The sequence below is a fragment of the Engraulis encrasicolus genome, chromosome 6 (assembly GCF_034702125.1).
Source record: "Engraulis encrasicolus isolate BLACKSEA-1 chromosome 6, IST_EnEncr_1.0, whole genome shotgun sequence".
Classification (NCBI taxonomy): Eukaryota; Metazoa; Chordata; class Actinopteri; order Clupeiformes; family Engraulidae; genus Engraulis; species Engraulis encrasicolus.
This window is the reverse complement of record NC_085862.1, coordinates 52,540,951-52,552,679: the sequence shown is the minus strand read 5'-3', so window position 1 is coordinate 52,552,679 and position 11,729 is coordinate 52,540,951. Positions and strand designations below refer to the sequence as shown.

General features: G+C 40.2%; 1 protein-coding gene across 1 annotated transcript; it reads left to right on the top strand.

Annotated features, from left to right (window-relative positions):
- Positions 1–1,692: 1,692 nt before the first annotated feature.
- On the top strand, positions 1,693–3,477 carry LOC134451467 (complement C1q-like protein 2). Its single transcript, XM_063201956.1, has 4 exons — positions 1,693–1,876; positions 2,032–2,094; positions 2,475–2,597; positions 3,053–3,477. Exons 1-4 carry the CDS (start codon positions 1,759–1,761, stop codon positions 3,331–3,333), a joined length of 585 nt encoding a protein of 194 aa, XP_063058026.1. The 5' UTR covers positions 1,693–1,758; the 3' UTR covers positions 3,334–3,477.
- The last annotated feature ends 8,252 nt before the right edge of the window (positions 3,478–11,729 follow it).

Genomic DNA, 11,729 nt, shown 5'->3' with positions numbered 1-11,729 from the left:
TGTCTGTGATTGCAACTCTATAATTGGACTCACCTGAGTATAATCAGTCCAATCAGTTGTCTGATTGTAACTCTATAATTGAACTCACCTGAATATAATCTGTCCAATCTGTTTTGGCAACCACTGCTGCCATAATTTTACCGTAAAATGTAAAAAAAAACAATACCGTTATTTATTTAACGGTAGGCTTTGGCAACCACTGCTGCCATAATCTTACCGTAAAATGTAAAAAGGAAATATACCGTTATTTGTTTAAAGGTAGACTTTGGCAACCACTGCTGCCAGCAATTTTCCGTAAAAACAACAGTTCTTTTTTTACTGTGTATATGTAATGCTTTGCCAATATATTTACCATTTGTCATGTCAATATAGCCTGCTGAATTGAATATTGAATACACTTTAATTCAACAATGTATGTGTGTGCGTGTGTGTGTAATTACCTGCCTGTAATTTATATACATACACCTGTACATGAGTGGAGTATAGTAGTGATGATAGCCTATCTGCTCCTGCGTCGTATTACTGGGAGACAGTGGAAAACTTTGCCCATTTTACAACTATGAAACATCACTGAAGAAGACAATGAAAGCACGCTGGATAAGAAACCATTGTTGTGATCTTCTGTGTGCATTGACCAATAACAATGTATTTTTCAATCATTGAAGATATATTTTTCCATCTGTGCAGGCGCAGAGGGATTTCCTTTCACATCCGAGAGTGTATAAGCCCTGAATAAACCAAGTGGAAAATGCTTACCAGTGAATATATGGTCAAAAGGAGAGCGTAATTTTTACTCGCACATACTAAAATACAGTGAAGAAAGTCCATAATAGAAAAATATGTGAATAAAGTATTTTCCAACCAATTACATTGTAAGTTCTTAACATGTTTAGTACGGTATGCATCCAGGGAAAAAGTTAACCTGATTTACATCATCTGGCTGCGTTCAGCAAACACGCGGGGGGCGTTCCCTTTCCTCACGCATACCAGAGGGCAAGAATCAGGTAAGGAAAAAGAGACCCTGGTCAAAAGTTGTTTTGGTCCCCAAATAATAATTAATTCTGAGTGCACTTCAAGTTACCTTCAATGGGTTTATTTGTTTTCAGACTTCCTTGTTTGACTTCAATAAAACTGTCTTGGCTGTTGAGATAAACAACTGGTGCCACGTACAACAGGCCTCACCCCAACAGGCCAATGTGACCTGATTTTACTGAACAGCTAATGGGGTCGTCTAGTCCTAGTTCAGCTTTTCTGATTACTTAGAATTAATCTATTGAGTAGTTTGTATGGGATCGAGTCTGTGTCTATGTTCACACGCGTACACATACAGTATGTTGCATATGTATTGCTGTTACCAAACAAACACACAAACAAAGACAGGCAAAGGATCAAAGAACTTGAAAACACATTTATCACCTATTTATGACATTCATTGGCAGGAAATGGCCTATTTTTCTCTCTCCTGCTTCCTTGTGGATAGTTAACCATCTTTAGAGATGGGGTTAATCATCTGAGAGATGGGATGTAGCCTATTTTTCTCCTTCGTTGTGGATAATTAACTATCAACTGCATGTAAGGTATATAAACTTGACGCACAGCACAGACACAAAAAGCGATCTTAGGTGTTCAAGATGAAGATGAGTCCTCTGCTCACAGAGCCGTGGGGAGGATGGACAGACCGTTGTCCAGGAGACCAGTTTCCAGGGGAACAGTCTTGAGGATACCAGTCCTCTGGAGACAGTTGTCCAGGAAACCAGTATGCAGGAGAACAGTGTCCAGGATAGTGTTGCGGAAGAAAGACACCTTGACTGTGCTGACTGGGTGGCGACAGAGCTACGAGAGCTGAAGAGACAAGTAGAGGAGGGGAAGGTCACAGGTAAATCCACAATGCAATACAGAACTTCAACAACTTCATCCATGTGCCATGACATATTTATTTTAGCAACAGCAGAGATTGATAACTGTTTTCTTATATGAAATGTTCAAACGTGGATTGGAGCTCAACATTGTACACACTTTCTTCCATTTCAGAGCAAGAGCTGAGAGAGATAGTGTCCACACTGAAGAGACAAGTAGAGGAAGGGAAGGTCACAGGTAAATCCACAATGCAATAGAGAACTTCAACAACTCCATCCATGTACCATGGCACTAACACGTACCCATTTTAGCAACAGCACAGATTGATAAGTGCATTTCTTATGTGATTTTGTTAAACTTCTGCTTTTTTCGCACACCTCAGCTGGCAGGTGCGTCGGAGATGGCACCATGGGTCACTCAGCAATAGTTTAAAGAAACTCCCGCACACTGACCATTTCGCTGTTCTTTCTTTAATGATGAAGGTCTAGTACCGAAACGTCGTTTATTAAAGAAAGAACAGCGAAATGGTCAGTGTGCGGGAGTTTCTTTAAACTTATGTGATTTTGTCAAATGTGGAAAGGAGCTCAACATTGTACGCTGTTTTTTTTCCATTTCAGAGCAAGTGGCGTTTGAGGCAGCACTTGGCCCTGGAGAACACCGGGGTCCATTCAACACTGAGATCACTATTGTCTACCCGAAAGTATTTGCAAATGCAGGACATGCCTACAGCCCCACAACAGGTAGTTATTTTAGCTGGCCTACAGTACAGTGTAGCACAATCATGAGGCCAAGCAGGACTGCTGGAAATCTGTCATACAGGGCATTTTCCTGGTGGGCCACAGTTCCTGGGGCCGATGCTGTTGTATTTTTGTTTGTTTCTTTCTTTTTATCGTTAGAGACTGGCCTTCAATTTAGATGGGGTGGCCCATTGGTCTACTGTGGATGGAGTTACTCATAATATCGTAGAAAAGCAGGGAGCTGTGTGAGGGGATGGTCCACCAAAATTCCAAGCCTGTGCTTGCGCTTCACTTTGATTGATTGGTTTATTGACAACACATCAGCTTGCTTTCCCCTTTACAGGAGCACTGTTCTTCCTGTGGTCAAAACATATCCATATATTCTTTCTTACATTTTTTCTCTTTTCTCACTACCCCTATTCTGCTTTACATGTTGTTCTCTGCTCTGCTGTCCTCAGGTATCTTCACAGCACCGGTGAAAGGAGTCTACTACTTCAGCTTCTCAGGCCACAACGTGTCGTCAAAGCCCATGGCTCTCCGCCTGATGAAGAATGGCCAGCAAATGGTGACAATGGTCAATCATGTAGCAGGCAACCGCTATGAGACAGGAACCAACGGCATGAACCTGCTGCTGCAGAAGGGAGACCAAGTGTATATGAGACTGAGGGCCAACACTTGGATTTTTGATAACGGAAACATGCATAGCACCTTTGTTGGCCATTTGCTCTTTCCCCTGTGAGACATGGCTTGTAGGCTCATGGGCTAATTACATCTAATCATTATTTTTAAAAGTTAGCATTCATGGTTCATTATTTTGTGTGCATGTACATATACATGAACAATTTTTCTTTCTGACAATGTGCTCTTTTCGTAAGTCAGTAAATATCCTGTGTAAATATCGTGTTAAATTGAATGATGTTTTAACAGTCATTGTATTGCATACATTGCTGCCTTTAAATAAATAAAAATGTTTATTTTGATGTTTCCACTTGCAGTAGTTTCATTTAGTCTAACCCTCTACTGCATGAATTATTATATTTACAATGTAAAAAATGTTTCAGTGCTTTTTTAGTGTTAAAATGAGTTAAATAATAGATTTCCAAAAAAAAATAAAAAATAATATTTTTAATTAAGATTTTAGCTTATGGTTGCCATATGGCAACTTCATGCAGTCGTGGAATCTTGTGTAAAATCAGGTTTTTCCTCAAAAAGAGACTTTTTCCTTGATAAAACTCCAATATATTACTTTCCAAATGTTAAAACTCATTAAATTACATAAATTAAAATATATATTTTTAGTATTTAGTGAAATTATTTTTGGTAAGAGAGCAAAATATGGTCAACAATTCGGCCCATAGACATGTACACACATTTACAAAAAAGCTTCCGAAAAGGTTGTTTACACCTATTTGCAAACATGTACAATGCATTTTTACATTGAACATGTCTAAAATTACAAATATAAGTACAAATTATTCATTTGGCACAAGAATTATAAGAAATAACTGTAAAAATAGCCTCATACTACTCTAATTCTAAGTCATTCCAATGGGGTTGATTGGGGTGAATGGCCAAAATGTTGTTCCATAACTGCATGAAGTTGCCATATGGCAACCATAACATTTTACCATTTTACAAAAAACCTTTGCATTTAAAGTTGTTTTAATGATGAAAAATAACAGTTTACATATTACAGATAGTGTTTTTTATTTTTTTATAACAATATTTTGGGCTGAAATGTTGGTAATACCTTGGTTTATGGAGGCCTTGAGCGATGACCTCCACACACCAAAGTAGGTGATGAAAAAGGGCTTCCTGTGTTTATTTCTTAATCATGTGACCTGAAAAAAAATTTTGGTTTCAAAGTAAAAGGCTGTCTTATCACAAATAAGTCTAAATATATAGGTTATAGTGTACCATCTACTAGAAAAACTGGAAAAAGTTAACGGTTGCCATATGGCAACCCTATGCAGTAGAGGGATAATTGTTGTTTCCTTTTTTCCTCCCTAATTCTTCTGTAAAACACATCACAAATCATACTTCACGACAACAAAAATGTCCATCTAAAATTTAAGCAGCTCATGTGTCTATTATTACAAGTGGGGCAGGGCTCTAAAACTGGACTCAAACGACAAGACTGTAAAATTGTAGACATACAGTGTACTGTACATAGCATGGTTGCTAACAAACAAACAGATAGACACAAAAAAAAACAACCAAACCGAACCCTCCCTTGCTTTCACATTTTTATGACAGTAATTAGTGATAGTGGACAGTGTATTTAACCATCAACTATATGTCATATTTAAGGGATTGGGGACTCAGTACTATCCAACAAAGCAATCAGGTATCCAAGATGAAGAAGGGTGCCCTGCTCGGTGCTGCTCTGCTCACAGAGTCGTGAGGAGAGCGGACAGACCACTGGCGAGGAAAGCAGTGTCCAGGAGAGTGGGAGAGATGCCCAGCAACTCAAAAGACACCTTGACTGCACTGACCAGGTGCTGACTGAGCTGCAAGAGCTTAGAGAGATGGTGTCCACCCTGAAGAGACAGGTAGAGGAGGACAAGAGGACAGGTAAATCAAACCTCTCACGGCCAGATGTAAAAAAAAATAATGATAATAATAAAAACTGGCACATGGTATTAAATAGTAGCTGTAACACCATTTACTCCATTGTACCCAATGGGATAGATAGACTGTGCTGTTACTTAAAAACCTAATAAGGACTCACCCCAAACTTGATCCAACCAGTGCAGTCTGCTGATCGTAAGACAAGTACAATACCGGTTACTCACATAAGTTACCTTTTTTTATAAATTACTTTTACTTTGACACCTCTGGTTATGACACATTCACTCTTGCAACAGCAGGGACAGATAAATGCATTTTGGACCGCACATTTTCAGATGTTGACAGGAACCCAGCAGATAAGAGTGTTAATATCGTACACTATTTTTGTAGCTCATTTCAGAGCAAGTGGCATTTGGGGCATCACTTGGCCATGGAGAACACCGGGGTCCATTCAACACTGAGATCACCCTAGTCTATGGAAATGTCTTTGCCGATGCAGGGAACGCCTACAACCCCACAACAGATACTTACTTTACCATATAGAGCATGGGCATGAGAGTTGAAGTGCAGAAACTCTTATCTTATCTAAATAGATTCAGTAATAAACAGTTTTTTGGAGAGAGAGAGAGGGAGAGAAAAGAGAGAGAGAGAGCGAGAGAGACAGAGAGAGAGACAGAGAGAGAGAGAGAGAGAGATTGTCTGTGTGTTCATGTTTGTTCCTTTTGTCTCTGTGCGTTTGCCTATGTGTGAAGATTATTGGTGTGAAAAAATGTGAATTCCTGCTCTGAGGGCATATGGTGGGGCTATAGTGGAGCACACACACACACACACACACACACACACACACACACACACACACACACACACACACGTTTAGGGCTTATAATGTAAATGGGAAGTCCTCTTCTGAGGGGCAGTGACAGGAAGTGTTGAAACCGAGAAGATAGAGAAACATTACACACACACACACACACACACACACACACACACACACACACACACACACACACACACACACACACACACACACACACACTTGATAGGTTGAGACTGAGAGTCTGAGAGCATTCCGCCAGGTGATTATACCTGCTTGCCCAGGTGAGTAGGTACAGGTATAGGTGCCTGCTTTAAACCTGTTGCCTCAGGCTAACGGCAGAGAGGAACACTGTGTGTGTGTGTGTGTGTGTGTGTGTGTGTGTGTGTGTGTGTGTGTGTGTGTGTGTGTGTGTGTGTGTGTGTGTGTGTGTGTGTGTGTGTGTTTGTACGTGTGCCCCGTAGCCTGCAGGCTAAATCCTGAGAGACAGGCAGAGCCAGTCAAACACGCATCACTCAACGCAATAATACGCTGTCGTACTTCAAAGATGCACTTAAAGGTCTTTGGCTCTGACACAACTCCGATTCCCCATTGTAGTTCGACTGCATTACTGCATTACAATAACACAGAATAACATAATGCACTCCTGCACTTTAAAGATGCAATCAGTTTTCTTGTGCTGTGACACCAGCTAAAATAACATGGCCTGCTAAAATAGCATATTGCACGCGCACATACACACACACACACACACGCTCTCAGTATTACCGTTCGACAATAGATGAAACGCACGCCTTCTAAAGCACTGTTTAACTAGGCTTAACGTGTAAACAAACAGTTTTCGAAAGCAATTTAAATAAGGCCTAACGTGTAAATAAACACAGCGTGTTTATTCTAAAACACTGTTTATTTAGGGATAACATATAAATAAACACATAAACACATGTACATAAACACAGAGTTTTCTAAAACAGTTTAACTAGGGATAACATATAAATAAATACATAAACACAGAGTTTTCTAAAACAGTTTAACTAGGGATAACATGTAAATAAATACATAAACACATGTACATAAACACAAGTTTTCTCAAACATTTTAATTAGGGATAACATGTAAATGGTAAATAAACACAGAGTTTTCTATAGCGTGTACAGTATGTACGAACAAGACCAAGCACATCTCATATAGCAGGTACATCACATTCCAACTCACACACACTAAGCCATCGGAACATACCATGAGGTGCAACACACACACGGACACACGCACACGGACACACGCACACACCTACACACATACGCACGCACGCACGCACACACACACACACACACACACACACACACACACACACACACACACACACACGAACTGTGAAGTGCAATGTACCCATTAGAGCATATCATAAAGTGCAACGAAGCAAACGTATCGTACCAGGCCAACTCCATATATAACACATTGCATTCCACCATATGTCTGCAGTGCTTTACATCACGTAGTGCATACTGGCATACTATGCACCCTATTGAGTCAGAGGCATTCTATACAACACACTGTCTTACTGTGTTTTCAGATGACATGGCACTTGTGCGGCAAGACAAAGCACACCATTATTGCTGAAAGGTACAGAGTGTTGGACCCTGACGTGTGTCTCAGTGACACGTGTCTCTCATCGGAAGTACAGTGACATGTGGACCTCACCTGAATAACAGTGATATCTATAGATGGCCCTCGCCTGGTCAGATGCTGGTAGCCTCTTACTGCAGCTAGGGTCGCCGGCGACCCTATTCACTGGCTGAAAATACTTAACTACATCATAACAACATTGTTATGACATTACAAAGAGCCATAGTGCTGCGCGATGCGGTTAAGACTCATTGCACATACTGTTTGTCATATTGTGGCAAAGTCATTCATATCCTACATGGTTCTATAGGGTTCTCTCGGGTGTCTATAGGGGATGGGTCTTGCAGGTGTGCAGGACCATAAAAACCTAAATTCTTGGTGGAATTGCGAAGTGCTCTTGAATGATAATAAAAATAATAATAATAATAATAATAATAACTATTACTACTATTATTACTCAGTTTTGTATTTGTCATCATAAGGTGTCATACAAGCAAATGTTTCCGACTGACTGCAAGTATTTGGGCTCCAAACACTGAGTGGCATGGGGTAGGCAGGAAAGACAAGAGCTATAGCAAGCCAAGTGACACACATTACAGGAAGCTGACATACTGCATACACATCAGTGTAAACACACACACAAACACACACACAAGCTTTAAATAACATCTTACACATTTTGATACCTGAGGCTTTGTCTGTCTGTCTCTGATCTACTCCTTCCTAATTCTCTCTCTCTCTCTTCCTCTACCCGATATGTCTTCGCCCCCGGCCCTCTCTCTCTCTCTTCCTCTATGTCTGGTTCCGGCCCCCTCTCTCTCCCTTCCTCTACCCGCTCTGTTTGCCCCCGGCTCTACCTCTACCTAATTCTCTGCCCCTGGCTCTCTCTCTCTCTCTAAACTGCAGTGTAGTGGAACTGTGGATTCCTATCGCACCAGATGCGTTGTGTTTTCACGAAATTAAATTAATCTATAACATAGTGGTGCCGTCACGATAAAGCCCCGTTTTTCGTGGTTGGGTCACACTACCGCGGCCAATGCATTTGAATGGGCTGTCCGACTCGTGGTTGATTTACGATTGATTGACTTTAGGCACCATGTATTTTTTCCAAATTCTTCACCTTTAACACCAAAGAAGTCTCTCCCACTGTCCTGTCTCAAAAAAGCCAGCCAAGAGTATGTCAGGCCTAATTCTGACAAAAACGAAGGCTAATGGGACTCATACTCTGAAGTCAAGATCCCAAGATCAACCATTTTAGAACTGATAGCATCAAAACTGTATGCTGTTGGAGATGAAGAATACGAAAAAAGAGAAATGGTGCCTAAAATGAAACATGGTACGGATACAGCTCTTATGAGGAGCTGCATGCATGCTGCAGGTGTTTGAGGGCTTTTATCATTGATTAACCCATTGACGCCGGTTGTTGCGTTACGCAACATTGGCCCTGACGCCGGTTGTTGCAAAACGCAACATTATTGATTTGTCAATATTTTCAAGACGCATGGGAGATGCAATGCACAATATTTTGTTCAAATACTCAAGAGGTGGGTGTTCTCGATTTTTTAAAGATCATGTGGCAAAAAAAAACTTTGATTCGTCGACAAAAATGTCAAATGAAATCAACCATGCTCGCTTCTGCAGACGTGGGTTGTAGGTTATAGCCATTTCACACAGGTAAAAAAAGGCTGTGGTTCGCGAGACACACTGTTACAGCGAACGTGATGTTCAATTGAAAGGTAATGAATAGATTTTAATCGAGGAAAGGAAATGTGATTGAAGACCCTTTAGATAGAGAGCAGGAGTGTGATTTGCCGCGGCCGCACGAGGAGGTAGGTGAGTGGCTTCCAAATACATAGTTAGCTAGATTTCGCCCCCGACGTTACCAAAAGTTCACTACGACACTCGGGGCAATTGGCGAAGGTGCCAATATCGGAGGAAGCACGTCCTTTAGATATAGGCCTATTTCAGAATATTTTCACACAGGATCTTTCGGATTTGGTGCCTATTGGTGAGGCAGACAACGGTAGACATGCGGATTATAGACGCGCGGTCACACATCCAGCTCAAAGTGGAGCCCCGTCTCAAAATAGGATGAAATTGCTCATCGGTCTCTGCATAACGTTTGGAGGAATAAAACGGCCATACTCGCCGGTGGGAGAGCAAGTGGCTGTATTAGACAAATGTCCCCCGATTTATGGCAGAAATGACTGCCTAATAATTATTATAATAATGATTATTATGATTTAGTTATAGTTGGCTATTGTAGCCTAACAGTAACAATAGCCTAGTAGCCTAATAGCCTATAATAAATAACAGCATCAAACATTATCCTGAAAGCACATGAAACTTTTTTCAATCATTTGATTATGAGATATGATTTTTTTTAAGGAATATGTGTTAGTGTTAATGCTGAATGAGCATAATCCCTCGAAAGCAGAGGATTTTACCTTTTAAATGCAATTTGTCCCATGTCCCTATGTGTTCCAGAGGCTGAGATATTTAATTTTTCATAGGAGTTTCCAACCATTTTTTTCTTTTCTCAAAAAACCCTCAGGCATTGGGGACCTTTTCTAAAAACTGGCTCAGGCGCCAATGGGTTAAATCATGAAGTTAAACATGTATTGCTCTACGAATAGCGAATATGTCACCATCTCTCATTGATCTTCATTGTTTTTCATTGTGTTGCTTTCCATGATTACAATGACCCTAAACATACACCTAAGGCCAAAGTTGATTTTCTGGAGAGGTGAGAGTGATTCAGGGATTAAGTATGACACCCGATCTGCGTATTTGAAGTGTTTTGAAGTGACTTATCTGCTCATTTTCACATTATGTTCGATAGGCGACAACACTTTTGTCTTGTGAAAATCTGCCCTGTCTGTGTTCAATAAATGGTCAATCTTTCTTTGGCGCATGAGATTACTTTTTGTACATACATTTTCATTCGGGAGGATTGTAGCTTTCATATGAGTGACTTCTGAAGCCAAGTGATTAATTGAAAGTCAGGTTATTAGCTGTTATTCCAAACAGATGGATAGGCGACAACTCTTTTGGAGACGGGTGTAATGGGGCATACATGCTAATGCATCCCTTCACTAATAATCTTTCCCTAATCAGTTTTCTATCGGAATTGGGCCATCGATCGTAAATCTACCACGAGTTGGACAGCCCATTCAAATGCATTGGCCGCGGAAGTGTGGCCCAACCACGAAAAACGGGTTTTATCGTGACGGCACGACGAACATTATATTATTGATCGGCGATTTGTGGCCACGTGACGATATAGCGATGCATTTGAACTGTGGACACTGTGGAAACCAGTGTAGTGGAACTGTACAGCAGGCTCCTCCACATATCACTGATTCTTGAAAGTTTGGCAAAAACATGTCCCTGCAGTAAAATATTAATTCTGTTGAAAATCAACTATATTTTTACAAACAAAATGAACCCAGGTAATGGCCAAGGGGTCTGTCACACGACTACACAGTTGTTTGAAATATTTAAGTGTAATTTTATTACTTTTCATGGCTATAAACCTGTCCACACCCTGTAAAAACGCCTGTCCCAAGGACTGGCATCATCATTTCAATTGACTTAAAATACAAAAATCACTAACAGAATTGAACAATATCACCATGATGTGGAAGACCATATTAAAGTGATTCTACAGATGTGCACATAGTGGATGTAAAACAATATTTACTATTATTTACTAATTGCTCAAAATGTGTCCAGCATATTGGTCACCACCGTCAGATTTTTTCTAAAAGACAATAAAATCAGGTATGCACAAGGTAATTTTCATTACTGAGGACCCCTTTTCAAACCTTTAGCTCTACTGCATACTTCACCATCACTGAAGCTCCTGTAAGTTTACTATTTTGTCCTCAATTTGTTAATTTGTTTGGACACTGGTACTGTCCCAACCATAAACTGTCAACACCGTTGGGGGTTTTAATAGTATTGTATTACATTAATGTTAATAAATATAATTTTTTTCAGAAAAGGTATGAAGCACCCAAGAAACAGAGCGAAAATAAAATGGCTAATGTGAACAAACAATGCATAATATTTAAAAGAGTGTTTTTGGTAACACTTCCAAATAAGGGGCCATAATTAACAGT